The sequence below is a fragment of the Dromiciops gliroides genome, chromosome 3 (assembly GCF_019393635.1).
Source record: "Dromiciops gliroides isolate mDroGli1 chromosome 3, mDroGli1.pri, whole genome shotgun sequence".
Classification (NCBI taxonomy): domain Eukaryota; kingdom Metazoa; phylum Chordata; class Mammalia; order Microbiotheria; family Microbiotheriidae; genus Dromiciops; species Dromiciops gliroides.
This window is the reverse complement of record NC_057863.1, coordinates 7,614,405-7,637,902: the sequence shown is the minus strand read 5'-3', so window position 1 is coordinate 7,637,902 and position 23,498 is coordinate 7,614,405. Positions and strand designations below refer to the sequence as shown.

Below are 23,498 nucleotides of genomic sequence, written 5' to 3'. Positions count from 1 at the left end.
CACACATGTACATGTACATACACACACACACACACACACACACACACACACACACACACACAAAGGGCCCTCTTGTTGATGCCCCCCGTACAAAAGCCTGCCTTTGTTGACCTCTCCTGGAGGTACAGATGATAGCGTGAAGACCGGACGCAACATTTCATCAGGTTTGGTCCCTGGACTGTGTGAGCACATGCACGTACACTCGCCCACGTGCACCAGACACACGCCTCACACATTGGGAGGGCTGCCGGGGAGGAGGGCCACAGTGAGCAGACAGAAGCGAATTGAGAAATGAAAACAAGAAGCCGTCCAATGACTTGTGGTTGGTGGGGCTGGTTTGGGCCTGGAGCCGGGCCGTCCAGCCCCGGCAGAGGAGGGTTGTGTCATGCTGGAGGTATGCGCCTACCCTGCTTCTGCTGAACTCTGAGTCCCAGGATCAGGAATGGGAGGAGAGGAGGGAAGCCGTCTGCTCTAGCGAGGCTTGGCCAGGCCGAGGGCTCTCGTGCCAAGCAGGGCTACCAGAGGACCGAGTAAAGGCTGCCGCTGCTGCCCGTGAGAGGAAGGGATGGAGAGCTGAGGGAGAGGCTTAGCCGAGTGTCCGGTGGGGACCCCACATGGCCGTAATGCCTCCCTTCCAGAGACGAGAGAGACTGACATCCGAGCGGCTTTCTCTGCAGCAGACAACGGGACGATGGATCCCGGGCAGCTGAGGCACCAGCCACAGAAGTCTGGGGGATGGTGGTCGGGTCAGACCCCTTTATTGCCCTCTATCCTCTGTGTCCTTTCATCCTCGGCTGGCTCAGCACCCAGCAGCAGGAGTGACAAAGGGCCATCACAGGCTCCCCCCAGGGAAGGCTTGTCGAAGTCTGCTGCTGGTGTAGCTCAGGGTCTGAAGAGCCAGAAAGGTGGGCCTCCCGGAGCATACTTCCTCCCCTCACCTAGTCTGCCCGTCATCTTCCCTGGCCCCTCCCTGGCATGGTGCCGGACCCTCTGGTAGCTGATGCTGGGCTTTGGAATTTGCTAACTTCCATGCGGCTGCTCAAACCGTTACAGAAAGTGCTGAATGGGCCCGTACATCCTGGGTGGCTTTTCCCTCCATCTGGACAAAGTCCCTGACCTCTGGATGACCACAGCTTCAGGGAGAGAGTGGAGGCCAAGCTGGCTTATGGCTAAGAATGAGTGGAGCCAGGGGCTCAGGGGCCTGGGGGATATTATCCAGTCTGATGCCCCTGACTCCCGGGGAGGAAAGAAGAGCCAAGAAATCAGGGGAGCAGCAAGCTGTCCTTTCTGCGGTTCCCAGGGCAGGCTTTCCTCTGCCCGGCCTGGCTGAAGGCCAAGGCCAAGGTTAAAACACAGGCCTCATCTAAGGGCTGGAGATACAAGCGAGGATGGAAGCTATCTTTGGTACTCCAGGCCTACCAGAGCTTGGCGGTCCGTTGGCCTAATGCAGGCCACTCCCTATGGTGAGAAATCTCCGCATTTTAGTCCAGTAGGCTTTAGTCTGCCAATGCAGGCCCTGCACCATCTGCGCCATCTTGGACACCCTTGGTTACAATCATAGCTTACACTCAAATGGTACTTCTAGGCTTTATGAAGCACCCTTGTCCCCACCTCCCTGTGGGGCACGTTGGGCAATTGTCATTCCCTTTTAAGAGGCTTAGAGACTTGACATGCTTATCTATGGTCATATGACTAGCGAATCTCAAAGTTGGGGAAGGAATCCAGGTCTTTGGATGCAGAGGAACTGGGTTCCAATCCTGGCTTCCGGGGCTCACTCCTCGCGTGACCTCGGCAAGTCAGTAACCTGCTTGAGTCTCAGTTTCCACATCTCTCGAAGCAGCCTTGGAGGTCCTTTCTGTGCCTCATGCCACTATGCCTGCCGGTCTCCCAAGATTCTTCACTGTCGTCCCCGCTCATGCCCCTGCCCACCTCTGCACCTTCACTCATTTGTAGCGTGCTCCGCCCTCCCCTCTGACGTGCCCACCTGCACCAAGGTCCTGGTCAAATTCCACTTCTCCCAGAAGCTTTCCTTGACTAGCCCCCAATGCCAGAGGCCAGGTGTGAATGAGGCGGGCCCAGGTGAGGACCAGCTCACATCCCAGGGCAAGGTTTGACCTTGGAGCCTCTGTGCTAGAGTCTTTGGCTTCAGAGCTGGGTCTGAGGCCAGCTTGAGCACCGGCTGTGTAACTCTGGGAAAACCACCGAACCCCGCGAAGCCTCAGTTTCCTCATATGTATAATGGGGTTCACGGTGCCTTGTCTGCCTGGCCCACGGGGCTCCTGTCACAAAGGTGCTTTGTCAGCTTTCCTGACTGAGCCTGCTCTCTGCATGGCCCCAAAGAGCATGCTGGAATGCACCAGGCCCTGGTGGGACCTCTGAGTCAGCAGCCATCCGGCCGGTCCCAACGCTGAGCATTGTTTCTCCTCCTCCCAGCTCTGTAACGCTTCCCCCGTCCCTGTCGCATGCCACCCACGTCTCCCAGCCAGCACTCGGCTGCCCCAGTGAGGGACCCCATGCAGAAGAGCTGAGTGAGCACATTCCTGGAAGGAGGTGGGGGCTGAGCAGAACACGAACCTCCCACCCTCAGCAGCCCTGGGGAGGGGTCAGGAAGCTGACTGGAGGAAGCACAGAGGGGGAGGGGGAAGCTTTGCTGCGGACACTCAGCTGGCCTGGCTCAGAGAGGGTCTGCTTGGCTGTGGGACCCTGGGACATAGCTGGAGGGACCTTTCCGGATCCCATGTGGATTTGTTGCTGGAGAGCCCCTAAGAAGCCCATTTCACAGATGTGGAGAATGAGGCTGAAGAAGATGAATTAAAGCCTCACCCCAGGGAACACTGAGGTCAGCTTTGGACCCCAAGCTCAGCTCTCTCTGTTGGCTTCCCATCAGACCGAGAGTCTATGAGGGGAAGCAGAGCTCCGTGAGACTCCCCAAGACATCAGGGAAGCGGGACGTGTCCATTGGGGATGCTGCGCAGCCTGCCCCGCCCTTTCTTTCCCGCCCCAACGTGGGGCGTTCCCTTCATCCTCTTTGCATTCCAGCCAGACAGGCGAGATAGTGCCCAGGCTTGACCTGAAATCTCTGGCCGGTCTCTGCCTGGGAGGTACTTTCATCCTCATCTGGGCCTGCTCAGTCTTCCCTTCAAGGCTCAGTTAAGGGACCACCTCTTCCATGAAGCCTTCTCTGATCTCTCAGCGGAAAGCAGCCTCTCTCTCCTCATGGACTCTGTGTCCTCTTTATATTTGTCCCTTTGCTCCTTTGCACGTGCCTTGGCTCTGGGCAGGCTACATCCCTCCTGGCTACTGGGGGCAGATGTATGGTTGTGCGCATCCCCAGGGCCTGGCTCGGAGGCCCTTCTAGAGAATAGCAGCCGATCCCTGCACTTACCCTCCTGAGCTTCCCGGTCCAGCCTGGGCAGGGGCTGCTTTCCCCCAGACTTCTCGGGAGCCTCGGCCATCCTGTCGCCCGTCTCTGAAAGGACCCTGCGCCCAAAGGGAGAGGAAGCTGAGTCCCATTGAGTTGGGGGTGGGGGAGGAGGGAGGGGCGGCTCCCCAGAGGAGGTGGAGCCTCCGTGTGAGGCAGCTTTTTATGGGTCTGGGATCTGAGTGGAGGCCAGAATCATGAGAGGGGAGCTCTCCTGCTACTTCAGCCCCCCAGGATCCCATGAGGCAACCCCTCATTGCCTGTAGTGGATGCCGGTCCTGACTAACCACCTGTCACCTTGGCAGGGCATGTCCAAGCTGGTGCTCCCTCGGCAGAGGCCTTGAGAGTCAGCATTCCCTCCATGCCGTGACCGGGCTAGCACTGGAAAATGTCTCCCCAAATACAGAAATAACCTCAATTTCCCCACGAACGCAAAGCAACATTTTTGAGCTCTTCATTTCTGACAGTCGCCATTAATGGGGGCTGGAGCCCAAGGCCTCCGCTCCTGGGAACACTCTCCAGCCACTTCCTTTGTTAAATAATTCATGGAATTCAATCCTCAGAGGCACAAAGGAAGTGACCATTGGATTCTCATTTCCGGAGCCTCATTTTTCTTAAGATGGGGCATGCCTGCAAATTGTCCCTGCTCCTTGCTTTCCCAGTCCCACCCAGATGCAGTTTGTGTTCGAAACATGCAACTCACGGAGCGTCTTCCTGTCGTCCTCCATCATGGGTCCAGTAATTCTGTTGTAAAGGGGGAAAAAGGGGATAATAAAGAAACATAATAACTTTGTAACTTTATCTCTGATACCAGGTTTTTTAAAAAATAGGGGGCACATCTCTGATCACATTATATGGGGAGCTCCCCATACCAGAGAGCAAATACCCTCTGCTAAAGCCTATTGGTAAATGTCCATCAGTGCCAGGGCACTGAAGGGTTAAGTAGCTTCTCCTAGGTCACACTGCAGGTGCCAGAGATGAGACTTGAATTCAGGTCTTCAAGATGATAAAGGCAGGCATGTATTGTCAACCCCTTGCTGTCTCTCTTTTACCAAGACTGGAGACTAAGAAACTGGATTCTGAATGCCAAATGAACCCAACTATTAAAATGGGCCCAGAGAATGGGAGCCATTTTTAATGAGGAGGGTGTGATTGGCCCAAAGGTGTTCAGTATTCTTTACCTGTTCAGTGTAGGGAATGCCCAGGTTGACCACAGCGGATATGATAAGCTCAGCTTCAAGCTTATGCCGTTTCATAAATATCGTGGCATCCTGGAAAAAAAATGAGAGGAAGTGTAAATGCCAACATTTTGTAGGATGTGAGGTGAATGGCAAAATGGCCAGCGGATAAGCAGTTTATTCAAATAAAGAGTAAATAGTGTGTGTGTGTGTGTGTGTGTGTGTGTGTGTGTATGTGTATATGTGTGTGTATGTGTGAGTATGTATGTGTGTATGTGAGTGTGTAAGCCCTTAGTCCTGAAAAATACACATCTTCTTGCCCAGTTTTGACAAAGCAGGACTTATAGCAGGGATGATGTAGCTGTGACACAATAGAAGGGGGTCAGCGTCGATTTGATATCATCTAAGACCTGTGAAATTACTGCTCTGGGGACATCCCAACCCAGAAGGCCAATTGCCTCCTTCCAGACCTGAGGCCAAAAACCTCATCCCCTTGTGGCCATGCTAAGAGTGAGGAAGAACATCTCCACATTTGGCTAGGCTGGCCCTTGGCTTGGGAAGGCCAAATTTCTAGGCATTAAAATGATGTGCATTTATAAAAGACAAACCCATAAAATATCTTGTGTGGCGGGTGAAAGTATCATTTAGAATTCAGAGGGACCTCAGAGTGCATCTTCTCCATTTTATAGATGAAGAAACTGAGGCCCACAGAGGTTAAATGGTTTACCAAGGGGTCATACACCTAAGAAATCCCTAAATCAGTATTTGAACTCAGGTCTTCCTGATTCCAATCTCAGCACTCTATCCACTGGGCCACCTGGCTGCCTACTCACCTCTCATCTGAGCTGTTGATCTAGGTTGATCATGTAACAGAGATCCAAACCATGACACATGGAGTGACATACCCTGTGGAGCCAGTATCTACGGCCAGTGAAAGCACTGGACTCACCTCCCTAGCTTTGATGATCTGGGGGTCCATGCTTTCTTCTAATACGCTCTCATAGTACCTCACATTATCCTGCACATCCTCATCATCCGGGTGGAAGAGGAGGTAGGACCTGGCACACTCGAGGGCTTTCACATAGTTGCCAACTGGGGAAAAGCAGAGAGTTTTGGTATTAGAGGCAATTGCAGTTGACCTAAGGAGTTTGTGAAATAGGCAAGATAGACAGAGGGAAGATGAAGCTCACAGAGAAAAGGGATGAGGGCAGGCACAGAGAAATGCCAGGCATGATGAGAGTGTCCCACCTTCTGGGTGGGGTCTCTCCTCCTGCCCCGGTTGTTGGAGCTTCTCCTTTCACAGAATCACACTGTATTTACGGTTCCACATGGATTGTTATTTGACTGATGTGTTAGACTTTGAGCTCCTGGAGACTGGGCTGTGGTCTGGCCTGTCTTTGCATCCCAGTGCTTTTCGTAGTACTGCCACATTTGGTCAACAAGTATGTACTGAGCCCTTGTTTTTGCGTCACACTGTGCTGAGTGCTGGGAGTAGATGGTGTAAGTGGAGGTAAGACACCCAGATAGGTCTCCTGGGAAAAGTGAGATGTGACCTGAGTGTGGACCAAAGGTGGAAGTGAGGGGCAGAACATTCTAGGCAGTGCCAATGTCAGAGACTGAAGATGCCAAGGTGATTTCAGGAAACTGCAAATGAGCCAGGGTAGCCGAGTCACAGAGGGTGGGGAGGGATGGCAACAAAAAGAAGGGGAAAGGGGACGTATTCTGAAGAACTTTAAACACCAGACAAATGACTTTCCATCGGATACTATCGTCAAGAGGGCCACTGGAGCTCAATGAGCTTGGGGATGGCAGTGGCCGGGCTTGGGGAGAAGACATGCTCAGACTCACATTTTAGAAAAGATGCCTTCAGAAGCAAAGGAAGGATGGATTGTGGTGGGAAGAGGCTTGAGGCAGGAGGCCCGAGAGATCAGGAGAGAGCTCATGAGGGCATGAAGGCTAGTGCTTCACAAGGCCAGAGGAGAGGTGACGTATACAGGAAAAGGTTTGAAGCTGTGCATGGCAGAATCTGGCAGCTGACTGGAGGTGTGGGGTGGAATTCAAAGATGGCAATGAGGCTGTAAGCCTGTTGAATCGGAGGATGGTGGGGTTTTCAATAGTAAGAGGAACATTCCGAAGAATGTATGGCTTGAGGGGAAGAGCACATTTCTTGCAGATTTGTGGAGGTCATGGTGTTTATGAGCATCTATTCCCACAAAACAGCTGGGAACGCAATACTGAAGAGAAGGGAAAGGGTGAGGTACATAGATCTGGAAATCCTCACCATGGGAATGCTCGATGAACTAATGAGAACTGATGAGATTGCCAAGCAAAAGACCATGGAGGCAGAAAAGAAGAGAAGCCAGGACAGCGCTGGGCTGTACTCATGGTGTGTGACCTGAGGTGACCTGGACAAAGATTGAGCAAAGGTGGCTGAGAACGAGCAGTCAGAGAGGGAGGAGGAGAACAAGGAGAGAAGAGCATCATGAAAACCTGGAGAAGAGAGAATCATGGCAGAGTGACTGATGGGCCAAAAGCTGCAGAGATGTCAAGGAGGATGCAGAGTTTTGAAAGTCCATTAGATTTGCCAATTAACTTTGGAGAGACACTGTTTCAGGTGAGTGATGCAGTGATCACAGAGGGTTGATGATCAAATAGGAGAAGGTGAGGAGAGGTGCCCAGGGTAGACAGCTTTCTCACAACTGAGCCAAGAAATGCAAAAGACACATAGGATGGCCAGATCAAGGGATGGTTTTTTAAAGATGGGGAACATAGACATATTTGAAGGCATCAGGGAATGGGTCGTTAGCAAGGGAAAGTCAACATTAGAGAGATAATGTGGTAACAGTGGCAGGAATATGCTGGAGATGACAAGAGGGACTGCATCAAGGGTAGATGCCTGACGGTTTGTTTATATTGGTGAGGAGAAGAGTCAGGTTGAGATTAGTAATAATCACTTGGTAGATGCTTATTGACTGACTCCCAACAGGACAGAAAACTCCAAGTCAATGTGTTCTTTTGTATGTCTTGGGAGGCTTTTTTGTTGGGCAGTATGACATATGGAAATAATAGCCCATCTTACGCGTTCAGAGGCTATTCATGAATTTGTAATTGTGCAAGTGAGGCCCAAGGATGGCCTACACCCCTGCATTACTTAGCATATAGAATGACATGACCCCCTCTTTGGGAGAGACTCCTTCCTAATCATAAAAAAGATTTATATTAAATGTGGTTTAATTGAACCATTTTTGTTCATGTTGAGATATCACTTTTCATTGAAGAATGGCTAGTTCTAATTTCAAAGAGTGTGTGCTAGCTTTCCATATATTTTTTGTTTGTTTGTTTTTTGTGGGGCAAAGGGGGTTAAGGGACTTGCAAAGGGTCACACAGCTAGTAAGTATCAAGTGTCTGAGGCTGGATTTGAACTCAGGTACTCCTGAATCCAGGGCTGGTGCTTTATCCACTGTGCCACCCAGCTGCCCCCTCCAAATATATTTTTTTAATTTTCTTTTCTTTTTCTTATCTTTTTTCCTGTTTGCTTCTTTGTTTGTTTCTCTCTTTCTTTCTTTATTCCTTTTTCTAGTTCTCTGTCTCTCTGTCTCTCTCTCTTCCTTCATTCCTCTCTTTCTCCGTCTGTCTTTCTCTTCTCTTCTCTTCTCTTCTCTTCTCTTCTCTTCTCTTCTCTTCTCTTCTCTTCTCTTCTCTTCTCTTCTCTTTCTTTCTTTCTTTCTCTTTCCTTCCTTCCTTCCATCCTTCCTTCCTTTCTTCCTCTCTTTCTTCCTTCCTTCCTTCCTTTCTTTCTTTCTTTCTTTCTTTCTTTCTTTCTTTCTTTCTTTCTTTCTTTCTTTCTTTCTTCCTTCCTTCCTTCCTTCCTTCCTTCCTTCCTTCCTTCCTTCCTTCCTTCCTTCCTTCTTTCTTGTAACTTATGTATGAAGCTAAATGGACTTCCCACAAATGTTCTAAAATTCCAGATTCTCCCAAGGTTGTTTATTCTCAGAATAATTATTAATACGGCCACTGGGCAGGTCAGCCACCCTGATATCAGGATAGTCTTCATAGATCTCTGGAATGTAATGTTAGTCATCCTTGGGCTAATTCTGATAAATTAGTCATCATAGACTTCTCTTCAGATAACAGCCACCTCAATTCTGAAGACGCTAACGGTCTTCGAGGTGTACCAATAAACTACGCCAAAGACCAATCTTTTAGAGCTCAGATGTTCACCGGCTCAGTCCCTTGTGCCTTTCCCAATTAGTGCTGCTAAGTCTTTAAGAGTAAAAAAATGAGACTCCTGAAAAGGGATGATGCCAGATTTGGAGCCTTTTATATACATAAGTAAAAGGAATCTGGCCTTCAAATGCAGTTAATGTGAATGATGAAGAGTTTTCCAATGACCCTCTGGAGACCCTGGGTCTCCAGGCCCAAGTGAGTGTGCCTCTACATGGAAACACCAAAGGGGCCTGGCAGCTTTCCACACTCTCTCTGAGACCCAGGCGTCTGTGATGTGCTTTCCAACCAACCCCACAGAGATGTGTAGGTGTTGGGTTTCACTCTCACCCTCTCTTGGCTCAGAAATAGTGTGTGCCATCTATGGATTCCTTTGGGGTGCTTTTTTGGTAATATTAGGGATAGTGATCATCTCTGTATGAGGCTGTAAGACAATGCAGCAGAGTACTTAGGTAATGACCTTTTCTAAGATTAAAAACCAACTGAATTCTAAAACTCATTCATAATCTTACCTTTTTTTGTCAAATAACATCCAACATCTGCCCGACTGTGCAACAGGTCTCTGGAGAGGAGGCTGTGTTTTGCATTTTTGGGGTAAACAGGCTCATGGGAATAGACTAAAAATGTCAAATTCATCCTTTGCCTAGTTGTTTTAAGAGGTATTTCCTCTCTCTCTGTGCACCTCAAATAAATATGGCCACAAAAGACACTACTACAAATGAGTTTTCCTAATGTAGCCACGGCTGTGAAGCTTCCACTCTCTCTAGTGATCCCATAAGACAGGGAAACCTGCTGCTAGGCACACAGAGGCAATGGCATTAATGGGACATTCACTTGGGATAGGGGCAAGGGAGGCGCTTGACTTCCACATGCCTTGACAGCTATGGAGAAGATGCCCAGGAGCCTTGAGTTTGAGTTTGAAGGAACCCCAGAGGTCACTTCATCTAACCCCTTCATTTTACAATTGAAAATAAAAACGGGAGAATTTTGGATTTAGAAGGGACCTTGGCAGCCTGCAGTCAAGTCCAGATCTGAAGGAAGAATTGCCTTTACACCACATACAAGAAGTGGTCATCTGACCCCAGCTTGGAGACACCTCTAAGGAGGAAGAGACACTTCCTCTTAGGGAAACCCATTCTATTTATTATTAGGATGGTTGTCCTTCTGTTCAGCCTACATTTTCCTCTTTGCAGCTTTTCCCCATCACTCCTCATTCTGCCCTCATGGGGCAAGCAGAGGAAGCGAAATCCTTGCAAATCCTTGCAAATCGCTCTCCTATCTGTCACTCTACAGTGGCATGAAGTCAAGGCCTGTCAATATCAAAGCTCCCTCCTCTGGGAATTTTACAGGTTATCAATGTCAATCCTGCCCCGAGCCACACAGAGCTTATCACCTCCAGATGTGGTCTGATTAGGGAATGGCTAGACACTATCACCCCTTTGATCCTGAATTCCTCTTTGAAGGTGGCTTGCAATCCCACCCATGACTATCACATCCACCTTCTGACTCACTCAGAGCTTGCTTTCCCCTGAGAGACCCACAGAAGAGGCCTGAATGCCACCTCCGTGCACCCCTTACCTTGATAATAGGAGAACTGTAGGTAGTCATAGTGAAGGGGGAGGAAGTTCTCAATGGGAGAGAGCTGGCCTGGCCAGGTAGCAAGCTCCCGCACACAGTCATGCTCACAGATCAGCCGCCGGGAGTAGAGACCTACGTGGGGGAGATGGAAGAGGCTGGTTAGAAGGGAGCATCTGGCTTGATGGGATTTCAACACTGCACTCTTCATTTCCTTTTGCAATCTCTTTGCCTACCCCAACTTTCCTAAAATTGCCCTTAACTAAGTTTATCTGTTAAATAAAATGAATTTAAAACCATTTCATTCAGAAGAGTTTATTTTTTCCGCTCTCTAATTTTTCAGATTTCTCATCTCCCTTGAGGTCGTGGGACTGTGGGAGGTGTGTGACTCTGAGCAATTCTTTAACCTGGCTGAGCTTCAGTTTTCTCATTTCTCAGATGGAAATGATAATGCCCGCCAATTTTTGAGAAATATGCCCTAATAGGGAGTCCCAAGTAAGCAGATACTTTCACCCAACGTTCCAAGGATTGTCTTGTTTTGCTACATGTTTGTGAGATGCCATATGGCTCTGGCACTCAATTTCTCAAAGTGGGGCACCTGCATCATAGCGGAAAGGGTATAGGATTACTGCCAGAGGACTTGCACAACCCCTGGCTCTGCTCCTTACTTCCAAATCACAGGGGTTCATGCTGGAACCTTAGAGATTGACTCTTCCGACTCTTGTAAAATGAGTCCCTGAGACATGACAGATTTGCCCCAGGTGGCACGGGCAGGCAGCAGCAGAAGAGGTCACTTGACCAAAGATTCAACGCTGTAGCATCACCTCGCTTTCACAGCCTCCATTTCCTCATCTATCAAGGGAAGCTGTTGACTGGACGAGCTTGAGGGTGCTTAGATCTAGTCCAGCGCATAAGAGAGACTAAAATAGATGCTTCCCTCTCCTTCATCCTCTGTGCTTACAAGTCTTTCTTTCCTCTGTCTTCTAATCAGGATGGGCCAGCAAGTGCTTGGGATGCTCCAGTTCTCCCTAGCAGCAACTTGCCCTGGATAGGATAGCCAGGCCCAGAGAGAGCTCACCTATCAAGGGTAACAGTGAATGACGCCCTGGTTCTCCCCACATCCCCATTATTTTTAAACATGGAATGTGCATTCTGTTATTGGCGAACACAGCAAGTCAACAATTCTTCTGTCAAATCAATTTCCTTTAAGGGGATGAAAAAAGCACCGGCTCCCCAATAGGATAATTGAATTGGAGATTGTTGAAGGAGGAGGGCAGCAGGGAACTTATTAACCTTGCTTGGGTGCTTTGAGAAAAATCCGAAAAAAAATGTGCCAGTGTTCCAGGTTTCCTGTAACTTTGACTGGGTTCCAAAGGGCTTATGGCAATCTAACAGCCCCCACCATACACAAAGCAGTCACACTGTCTCTCTGATTTACGTCTCAGAAATCCTCTATGAAAGTGCTTCTTGGAGGGTTCATTGTGTAATGTGGGTGACCTGGTATTCTTGCCAGCCCTTCCAAGGGAGTGCAAGCTCTGGCAAGTCTTTCTCAGCTGGAAGGGCTTCAAGTGAGGGCCTGGGGATGGTCACTGTATCTGCCATTGGACAACAGTGTGTCTCAAAGGTTCAAAATCAGTTTGGCAGCATGGCAATGAGTTACAGACACCATAACCCTTGTAGACCATTCACCAGGACAAGGGACTATGCTCTGTATTTGTGGAGAGGATGCAGGCACATATACCTAAACAAAGTCACAGTGAAGTCCTTGATGTATTGGAGTATTCTAGAAATCACAAGATGCTTCATCTTTGCCCCTCCTTTCTTTCTGCTTCTTATCTGACTCCCAACCCAAATACAATGGTAGGGGCAGTGGTGTGGTTGAAGGAACACAGGAGTGAGAAGATGGTATTCGGAGCTCTCGGTCTGTCTGACTTGTGTGACCTTGGGCAAGTCACTTGTCACTGAACTTCAATCTGGAAACCAAGTGGGCTGGACTAGATCTTCTGAATCTTGTCCCACTCCAATATTCTATGACCTAAAAATCTTCCCTCCAAATAGCATATTCTTGGCCCAGCAAATGGCACACATCAAAATGAAGTTACCCTAGAGAAGGAAGACTTGTTACAAAAAATATAGGCTGAAGGTGAGGCATGGATTTTACCATTAATTCTTTGACGTTGGGAACTCAAAGTCACTTAATTTCTTCAGACCTCAATATCTTCATCTGTGAAATAGGGTTGTTGAACTGTTATTTCTAAGACCAATATCACCTCCTCTGAGTCAAATGAAAAGTCTCACCTGCGATTATTTCATAGAAGCCATCAGTTTTCACTAGATGTTCCTGATCACCGTAGCCCCAGGACCACTCACACAGAACCCGACATTCCCTATCGGCCGTGAAATAGTCCTTCAAAGCTTGTTCAAAGGACTCAATGGCCAACTGGAAGTCATCAGCTTCATAATATTCTACCGCTTCTCGGTAGTGTTCCTGCAGAGAAATACATGGTAGCACTATTGACAAGAATGGAAAATGGGCAGGATGATGACACGTTAAAAGATTAGAGATCACAGTGGCTGATCCCCTGAGTCACACGAGAAAAACTGGGCTGTGGCTTGGCTGGATATTCTTCTCTACTATGGATGAGGTTGCCATCAGGAGTCCTGAAATTACAGGGACATAATGAACAGACACCTAAGAACTAGAATTAGCTACCACTGGCTAGCTCAGAAATGAACTCACTGGGATCTAGAACGGTCACTTACACTTCAATGCAGTGAGGGGCCTCATGCATGTTATTTTCTCATGCATCCTATCAGGAGGGTCAGTGCTGCATATTGGAGACAGAGAGCCAGCCCTGGTGTGAGGAAAACCTGCATGGGTGTCCAGCCTCTGACCCATGTTGGCTGATCCCACCTGGGCGGCCCATCTAGTGTCTCAGTGTGACACAGAATTCTCTAGGACCATATACTTCAGAGAAGGTAAAAAGTTTCACCTTCTCTGTAAAAGGAGTCTCTGCATCAGGAATTCCCCTGACCTTAACATCCCAGGAACAGTCTCATTTGGACTATTTTTCCCACAGTGCAAACTTTCCCTTCACCCAGATCTCCAGTTCCTTGTGGTGCTAATATCTTAAGTTCTCTCACTCCAGTCTCAGAAATTCTTAGTTGTTACAAGATGGTTATAGAATCAGAAGAGAAACAGGTCCCATCTTCAGAGCAAGGCCAAGGTTTCAGCAATAGATAGCCTGCATGCTCCCTGGGGAATTGTGCAGTTTCAAGAGACATAGAGGATGACCCAGGCCTATTGGGAGTGAGGTAGAGATGCCCCTATGCAAGATCTATGGGGGAACATGCACAAAAGTCCCAGGGATGAGATCTTCTCTCATTGGCACCACTGGAGGGAGTGCATAATCTTCAGGATTATGGACCTATGAAAGTACAAGAAGGAGTGTAATGAGCTCACTAAGCCCTCTCATTGTTTGCTGTGAGTCTGGTCCAGAAGAATTAGCCAGAGGTCACCATGATAGTTTCTGATAAACTGCTCGTACAACAGTCCCTCAGTCAGGGAACCCAAGCCATGATGTTGGTGAGCGCTCTGATCTTATCAGAGCCTTATCAGGCCTGGGCTGAGGCCTAAAGAAACACAGAGGATGAAGTAAGTGGCCATCATCTGTCTCTCTAGAAGGGATTTGTAGTGGCCTGGGACTGGGAAAATCCATTATTCAGTGTGTGTGGAATGCTTTTCTTAAAGAAAATATTATTACCATTGAAATAGATTATTATAATTATTAGCCATTCAATTGTGTTGTGTCTGGGATCCTTTGGCATCTCATTGAAGACTAAGGTCCCTTCTAAGAAGACTTTTCTTTTCAAATGCAAAAAAAGTTACATAGTTACTAAGGAAACCAATTATATTAAATTCGTCTATGGATTTATTTTTAATTCAAAAAGGTCATGGACCAAGCAGGTTAAAAAACATATTATAGTAAAGAATGTCCATTTTAATGAATTTGTTAATTTTGGTTAATTTATTCTCTCTTATTTGCAAATCTACCCTCTCCCTTCCTGCCCAGCCATCACTATCCAAGACTGAGATAAACACCTTCACCCTCAAGATAGATGAAAGATGTCAGCCTCTCCCCTTCCCTCCTTCTCCCTCCCTCCTTCTCCCTCCCTCCTTCTCCCTCTCTCTTTCCTACCACCCTTCTATCTCATAACCTCTGTCTGTCTCTGTCTCTTTCCTTCCACTCACCAGATGGGGTTGGGCTTCTCGATCCACCAGCTTGGCTCCTGCCACCGCTTCAATGTTCTCATCATGAGAAGGCACTGCCATGTGCTCAGGGTTAGCCATTAGGAAGGTATAGGCAGCTTCTGCAGCCTTGTCCATCTGGTTCATCTAGGACAAAGCATGAATGGGAAGCAGATTAATGTTTGGGATCTGCAGTTGTCCTGTAAGTTGTACCAAGGTGCTCGGCCGTGCACAGCAATCCTTTGCAAGTAAGTGAGTAGCATTTGCCAGGATCAGAATTCGTGGATGAGGTCCTGGAGCACCATTATTGAGGGGGAATCCAAGCCAGAGCATCCCTAAGAACATCTTTCCATTCAGGGATCCATGAACCTGGATGAGGAAACTCGTCCCTTCCTTGGCCATATCTTTGTCTCTGTTTCTGGGAAAGATAATTCATGTGCTGCCCTTAATCACTGACCAGTGCTGCAAGAGCTCCTCCAACCTGAAGGCAAGTTTGGGACCTTTGTCTTTATCCTTTATCCTGAAAACAGGAGAACACATTGCAAATGTCCCCAAATATGTACACGAGGATCAAAACGGAGGCTCTTGAATTTTGAGAGGCTTCCAAATAACCCTGCCTCACTTAAACCAAGTCATTCAAGAGTCAAGACAGCACCCCCTGATGTCACTGGTCCCTCTTCAAAAAGAAGGATGAACAACAAGTAGCACAAGTCAAATGTTCTTGGCTTGAACTTTACAGGGAAAGAACTAAATGACCATTTAAAATGTTCTTAGGCCTTCAACTGGGGAATGGCTGAACAAGTTGTGGTATATGAATGTAACAGAATTCTATTGTGCTGTAAGAAACAAAGAGCAGGAGGAATTCGGAGAAACCTGGAAGAACTTGCATGAACTGATGATGAGTGAGATGAGCAGAACCAGAAGAACATTGTACACAGTATCATCAACATTGTGTGTTGATCTACTGTGATAGACTAGATTCTTCTCACCAATGCAATGGTACAGAAGAGTTCCAGGGGACCCATGATGGAAGGGGATCTCCAAATCCAAGAAAAAAACAACTGTGGAGTATAGATGCTGAATGAACCATACTATTTCTTTTGTTTTTGGTGCTGTTGTTTTTCTATTGTGAGGTTTTTCCTCATTGCTCTGATTCTTCTCTTATAACATGACTAATGCAGAAATATGTTTAATGTTATTATGTATATATATATATATGTATATATATATGACCTATATCAGATTGCCTGCTGTCTAGGGGAGGGTGGAGGGAGGGAAGGGGAGGAGAAAAATCTGAAATTGGAAAGCTTGTATAAACAAATGTTGAGAACTATTTTTACATGTAACTGGAAAAAAAATAAAATACTTTTATCAGAAAAAAAATGTACTTAGGAATGTGTATTACATGCCCATCTATATGCCTAGAGCAGTCTACTTAACTAACCATCCCAGTGGTGCCCCCATCTGATTACTCTGAACCCATTAAAGTCCAAATGAAAGGTCAACCCTTCCACAAAACCTTCCTAACTCTTCCTTGATGATAATGTTCTTCTCCTTTGGACTTTCCTGAGCTTACATCCTACTGCAGATAAAATATATCAAAAAGTTAATTTGAAAAGAGAGATAGCAATAGAAACTGGGAATATATTGAGGAAGGCTTCACAGAGCAGCTGAAACCTGAGCTGTGCCTGGTAAGAAGCCATAGATTCAGAGAGGTGAGATGAGACTGGTAGCTGTATGAGTGGAGAGAAGGGCATGGATGCCAGAGGTGTGGTGATAGCAGAATAGACGGGAATTAGAAACAGCTGGCCTATGGGAGGTGAGAAGAAAGTCATTCAGTGAGTTGGTCCACAAGTATTTAAGAAGTTCTGAACTACTTTGTGGAGCATTGAGGGTTGTTACTTGCCCAGGGTCATGCAACTAGTAAGTGTCAAGTGTCTGAAGCCGGATTTGAACTCTGCTCCTCCTGATTCCAGGGCCCGTGCTTTATCCACTATACCACCTAGCTGCCACCAGTTCTGACTTACTTTGTATCAGGCACTATGCTAAATGCTAGGAAAACAAAGAAAAGGTAAAACAGTGCTCATTCCCCAGAAGCCCACATTCTATGGGGAGAGACATGTGAAGAAATAGATAAAAGACACATAGAAGCAATGGGAGGTCATCTTGGAACAAGGCATTGGCAGCTGCCAATGGGAGGTTCTGGAGAAATGACTAGAGAAGCAGCAAAGTCAGATGCCCAGTTAGGGAAGTCACCTTGGCAGCCAAGTGGGAGATGGATTGGAGTGGGGAGAAACTTAAGGCAGAGGGGGAGACCAATGAGAAGACTTTGCACTCACCCAGGTGAGAGGCGATGGGGGCCTGTATGCTCAGAGAGAAAGTAGCTACTACGAGGAAGGCATTGTGCAAAGCAAAAGTGATCTCATCTGATCTTCACAACAGCCCTGGGGGGGGCTGCTATTTATTGTTCCTATGCTATCATCTTATTCTTATTGCTATTATATTATATTACCATAACACATCATATATTGGGTAATATTACTGTGTTATTATTATTTCTAGTATATTGTTCTTCATTATGGTCGAGGAAACTGAGGTCCAGAGAAGTTAAGTGACTTGTCCAGGGAGATACAGGGAGTCACATAAGAGATGCTATAAAGGGAGAAATGACAGGCTTTTGCAGCAGATTGGATACATTGGGTCAGGAGTAGAGACATTGAGGTTTCAAACGTGGGTGACAGAGAGGAAGTCACTGTGCCCAAGCTCAGAAGGAGGAATCTGAGGGCGCAAAGGACTGAGTCCTGTTTTTAGCCATGGCATGTTTCAGATGCCCACGGGAACCTCTTGAAGACAGAAGCCCGGTGCTCTCTAAGAGAACACCATCTCTTGGGTCATGTCATGTGCATACGAGTGTCCTTTTTATTCACTGGTCACAGGCTCTAGAGACCTTGAAATTGGTGAAACTCATCAATGTCATACCGGGGGTGATAGGAGAAAAATCTTTGAGCAGGCACAAACTACATCCAATAACAAGAAAAGCTTGGGTGAGGGCCTGGCTGAGGGCCTGTAGATTTGGTGGCATGGGTTGGCATGGCAACAAGTAAATATTTAAAAGAATGAACTTTGTCATGGTTACTCACAAACGCCCTCACATACTTAACAAAACATGTCTAGCCTAAAAGGTCATTAACTTGGTGGTGGGGGTCTAGGACATTTTTTTAATGGGCCCTGTACTTCCATATAATTAATTTCTTTTGGACTCCTGAATATTTTATTTTCTGGACATAAATTCTGACAAAGGGGTTTAGGATTCGAAAAAAGATTAGACCCCTTGGTTAGCCAAACAATGAGCACATACAAAGACCTGCAAAGTCTACTCAGATCCATTGGGTGCTCCCCATTTTGGATGGCAGATAGGCATCATTCTCCTGCTCTTAGATATCCTTAAGTGCAGAGGAAAAGCTGCCTAGTTATCTAAATGAGGCACTAAACTGTCATGGGGCAGGATTCCTTTGTTCTTTAGAACAACTTTATTTTTCAATGCCCAAGCCTTCAAGCAGATGGTCACTCCTTCTCAAGCCTCGATTAAAGCAAATTCCGGGGCTTATGGCGAGGCCAAGGAAATTCCTTCTCCACGGGCTAGTTCTTCAGAGTGTAAACTCCCTCAGGAAACCCAGCTCAGCTGCCAAGGTCTATAAAAGTCGTCACAGTTTCACTAGCGCTCTTTATTTCTGTGCTTATGTTTGAAATGGGCTAACTCTCTATATGAGGGTGTCAGGAAAAGCCTCGCTGAACATGCTCATTAAATACACACACACACACACACATCCTTTTATTACTGGGCAGCTCTATCCCACACTTGCTAAGAAATAGCTTTCAGCTGTGGCCATGAGAGCTGACATTAGATACAGAACCTCTAAAACAAAAGAAAATATTCACCATTTAATGTTTCCAAAGTCAATTTTGTTGTTGTTACACTCTTTGCGACCCCATTTGGGGTTATCTTGGCAGAGATACTGGAGAAGTTTGCCATTTACTCCTGTAGCTCATTTTACAGATGAGGAAACTGAGGCAAAGAAGGTGAAGTGATTTGCCCGTGGTCACACAGCTAGGAAATGTCGGAGGTGGGATTTGAGCTTAGGTCTTCCTGAATCCAGAGCTGACACTTTACTTTATCCACTATACTATCTAGCCATCCCAAGTAGATTTAGAATAGTAGCTTTAGAATAATAATAAAAGCCAGAGGGTATAGAATTCACCAAGAACAATAAAAAGCTAAAAATCTTTAAAGATAAATGATGTTAGTGAGGAGGTACAGTGAGGAGCAGAACTTCCCTCCTGCATGTAATGTGAAAGTGGGATGCCAAACCTGTGCTAAGTCTTGGGCCAAGTGGGTAGGTGAAAGTCCAACATGGTGTCTTGTGAGAAAAGCATGGCTCAATGGGGCAGTCACACCACCGTGGCAGTGAATGAATGCTGACAAAATCCCACACCAAGGGCAGCAAATGTTTCCTTTCCTGCATTACTGAGGGGAGAAGGAAAATCACTCTCCCTGGCACACGTGGGCTTTCCAGGAGCTAGAAACAAAAGATGTTCGGGCTCAGTCCTAGCTCCCCCTCTCTCTGGCTTTTCCCCATGTCCCTGAGTTGTCTCCTGAGGCTCGAGCAAAGGTCCTCACACGACGCTGCCCCTTTCCTTAGAATCCGATCAAATGTCTCAGCAGGGAGGACCTCCAAGATCATTGTCTCCTAAGGCCTCATTTTAGAGAAAAAGGCCAAGGGCAGGAGGCAGAGAAAGGGAGAGAGACAGGGAGAAAGAAGGTGGGGGAGGCACAGAGACAGTCAGAGGAGAAGTGACTTGTCCAGGCTCATATGGTCAGTGAGCAGTAGAATCATATCTTGAACCTGGGTCTCCTGACTCTGTCTGGAGGGCTCTGTCCACTTCCCTGGGCAGCCTTCCAATAACTAAGATGGTTTTCCATTTTAGCCATTTTTTAAAAAGCTGGTTCCAAAGTTTGATGACATACTCTGTAAATGTCCCAACACTGGGAGTGAGCAGAGGTGCTTACAGGGCACAAATGAAAGAAGCCGATGTTGCCTTCTCCTCTCCCCTCAGTCTCTATCTTTTTTTATTTTTTTGCAGGGCACTGGGAGTTAAAGTTACTTGCCTAGGGTCACACAGCTAGTAAGTGTCAAGTGTCTGAGGCCGGACTTGAACTCAGGTCCTCCTGAATCTAGGGCCGGTGCTCTATCCACTGCACCACCTAGATACCCCATCCCCTCAGTCTCTTAGTTGCTGTCACTGTTCCCTAGTTCCAGGGAAAAAAAATCATAGATTTCAAGGTGAAAGGGCCTCAGGAGACCCTCTACTCTAACCATCTCCATTTTATAGATGAGGAAACTAAGACTGAGAGATGGAGTGACTTGGCTGAACAAGTATTTAAAACCAGATCTTGTCATTCAAAGCCATGGGACAATTAGGTGGTGCAGGGGATAGAGCACCAGGCATAGAGTCAGGAAGACCTGAGTTCAAATCTGTCCATACTAGCTATGTGACCCTGGGCAAGTTTCCTCAACTGTAAAATGAGCCATTTCTTTAGAAGGAAATAGCAAACTACTCCAGTGTCATTGCCAAGAAACCCCAAGTGGGGTCATGAAGAATCAAACACAACTGAACAACAACTTGTAACTCACAACCCCAGGGTTACTGAGTCAACAGAAACAGACCCTATATTTTCCCCAAAGATCCACAGAGGCATGTATAGCTACTGCATTTTGGCTGTAAAGGAACAAACAACCCACAGCTACATGCACCACCAAAATGGATACAAAACTCATAGGAGCCACTGATGTGGAGGAAACCTCAAATGTCACCTGCACTAGCACTGTTTTACAGAAAGGGAAATGGCTAGACTAAAAGTCATACAGGGAGAAAGTAACAGATCCTGGATTTGGACTGAGGTCGCCCCCTACCAATCTTTCAATAATCTAGCCCAGGAGTTCTTCATCTTTTTAGTATCACGGACCCATTTGGCAGGCTGTGGAAGCATTCAGACTCCTCCGAGTAATGTTCTTAATGTATTGCAAAGGAAACCAATTATATTGAAATGCAAGGATCAATTTTTTTTTAAGTTTGTGGATTACAGGTTATAGCCCTGCTGTAGAAAGTCTTTCAACATCTCATACAAGATCCCCTATTTCTACCTTTTCATAGACTTGCAGACTTCAAAGATTTCTCGCTTTCCATATGTCTTTACCCTTGAGTGTAAAAGGGAATCAATTTTGACTCCTTTTTCTTCACAATCTTGTACCTGATCACATAAAGCCAATTCAATGCAATTCCATCCAACAATGGCTTGGGAAGCTCAGCTCCCAGGGCATGAAGAACTGAGTCCTGCCTTTGATACATCCAGGCTGTGGGATCTCTTCACATCACTCCCCTCCCTAGTGGCCCATAATTGATAATCCCTAGGATTATCAATTGAAGAATAGTTGCTCATCTACACTGGCTGAGGGCATGTCCCTCCTCAGCAGGTTCCTCACATCGATGAAATCACAAGTCCTAATCTCCCCTCCTCCCAAAAATATCCTTTCCCAGATTTTGCTGATATGTTTTTACAAAAGGAATCCGACTCTGCCCCCAGTTACATGGTACTGGAAGATATGACATGTGTATAAAATACCATACACTAAGTACATAAAAATAAATTTCTGGGGTTGGAGTCCTAAGAGCTGCTGGGGATGAAGAAAGTCCTGATGTGGGAGGTGGTGGAGGGGGTGTGGCTTTCATTTGGGAGTATCACATTCACTGCCAGGTGTTGGTATCTACTTTTCAAAAGATAGCAAAGTTCAGAGCTTTTGTCTCCTCCTACTCATTTGATCTGAATTCAGTGAAACATGGTGGGAGTTCTGAAGAAAGTCTGCCCCTTACCCATAGTAGAATTTCTTCACACCAGCTCAGTTTAGTGCAGCTCTGATTCCCTAAAACAGAGAATGGGTGGGCAAATCTCCCAGCCAGCAGAGTTTACAGAATGGCAAATTCTGACTATGACCCACGGGTTAAAATCTTTGCAGCTTATGTTTGTTGAATTATATTTCTCTAAGAGTGACCACAGAAGCTTTCAGACAGTTCTGTGCTCTTGAGCTAAGGATTGCTTTGTTATTTTAAACTCATATTTCTCCAGCACTTGTCTAATTCCCCAGAAATGTGTCTAAAGAGTGCCCTATTCATCATCTATGCCCTATTTGTTAGTATTATTTAGTAAAACCAAAGGGAAAATTAAATAGGATGTAACAAGAACCCTTCAAAGGAGGGTCACTAGACTCTGGAATGAACTTTCCAAAGAAAAGGTTAGTATTGTCATCTGAACTCCTTAACTGGACAAAAGTAAACCTGGGAAATCATCTTGTCTGGGCCAACAACAGTCAGTCTCATGGGATTCTTCCAATCCAGCCCATAGTTAATCTTATTGTAGCAACTCCTTGACAATTCCAAAGTAATGAACATTTACAGAAAAAGCACAGGTCACTGAATCAGAATTTTAGGGCCACAAGAGAATTCTTAGAACATCTACTTCAAACTCCCTATTTTTAACAGTGGGTAAACTAAAGATTCCTTAATACTGCTCCAAGGAAAACTTTAGCAATGTGTGACTTGCAAAAGTCCAGTTCATTGAGAAGCAAATCTTTGTCTTACTATTATTAAGCTAATTATCACATCTTAAAGATCACAGAATTACAGGGTATCTTTAAATAAATGTTCACAAAAACATTGACAGTAAATGGCATGTCTAAAGAGAAATATTTCCTAAAGAACAATTGGCATACATGGCATTAACCCCCCCTTCCCCCCCATTCTGTCACCCATATCCATCTCAGTGTCTTTATACTAGAAATCCCATGACTGAGATGCTTACCCTCCTGACCCCTGCCTCTTAGATTCCCTAACCTCCTACAAGTCTCATCTTTCTTGCACTTAACCTAAGTCCCCTAGGTGTTAGTCCCTTCCATCTCTGCTCTTCGAGTCACTTTGCTTTCTTTTGTGCGCATCCTACAAGTGAACAGGGGCTCTCTCTCTCTCTCCCTGCCCCCCTCCACTTCAGGAGAGCCCATGCTCCTGAAGGGTGAGGACTCCTCCCTATATTTCTGTCCTGACTAGCACAGCACCTGGCATCTAGCAGCTGCTTCAGGAGCTCTTTAATCGAGTTCCTCTGGGAGAAACTTGGATTGGGAGAACATGCCTGCAGAAGTCATTTCCCTGGCTGTTGTCCCTGCACTACCCTCCAATGTCTGGTGGTTTAATGGCTGCCCACAAGTGGCTTCTTGCCCTGAGACTGGTAGCCAAATCTCAATCTTGTGCTTCCAATTCATCACAACACACCAATGGGAAGCCACTGTCTTCCGACCAACTCAACCTGGCAGGGTTTTTGAGGGAATGGAGCCCAAGCACTGTAGCTCTTAGAGAACAGTTCTCATTAGATAAAAAACAGAACCTATCCTAATGAGGGGGGAGGGCAAGCTGGTCATCTGTGAAATGCCTTATCAAAAGTTTGGAGTCTGGCATTTCAGAAGTCCAATCAGGAAATGTTTACCATTTTTAAATGGTTTCATAGTTTTGAGAATGTATCCTTAAAGTAGAAACTAAAAAAACAAACAAAAAAAACCAAAAAAGTTTTGCAGGCTTCATTGGAACAGTTCTGACTTTGTCCTAGCAAGGCATCAGCCCAGAAGTAGATTCCCACTGAACAGCAGGAAGATCATGCTATCTTTTACACTGGACATTTATAAATGTCAAATCACACATGCTTCCAATTGAAGTGCATGGGAATGGGTGGGTTTGGGGTCTGTATTGG

The 23,498-nt window shown here is 46.4% G+C and overlaps 1 protein-coding gene across 3 annotated transcripts in view; it reads right to left on the bottom strand.

Annotated features, from left to right (window-relative positions):
• P3H2 (prolyl 3-hydroxylase 2) overlaps positions 1-23,498 on the bottom strand; it is a 138,033-nt gene that overhangs the window by 16,039 nt on the left and 98,496 nt on the right. For all 3 annotated transcript variants that reach the window (XR_006355497.1, XM_043991325.1, XM_043991324.1), the window contains 7 exons: positions 14,651-14,794; positions 12,697-12,886; positions 10,402-10,533; positions 5,549-5,691; positions 4,603-4,692; positions 4,125-4,165; positions 3,386-3,480 (listed from right to left, as the gene is read on the bottom strand). Coding sequence is in view for 2 of the 3 variants with exons in the window: in XM_043991325.1 (XP_043847260.1) it covers positions 3,386-3,480; positions 4,125-4,165; positions 4,603-4,692; positions 5,549-5,691; positions 10,402-10,533; positions 12,697-12,886; positions 14,651-14,794 (835 nt within the window). In the remaining variant the exon portion in view is untranslated. The remainder of the gene's footprint in view (positions 1-3,385; positions 3,481-4,124; positions 4,166-4,602; positions 4,693-5,548; positions 5,692-10,401; positions 10,534-12,696; positions 12,887-14,650; positions 14,795-23,498) is intronic.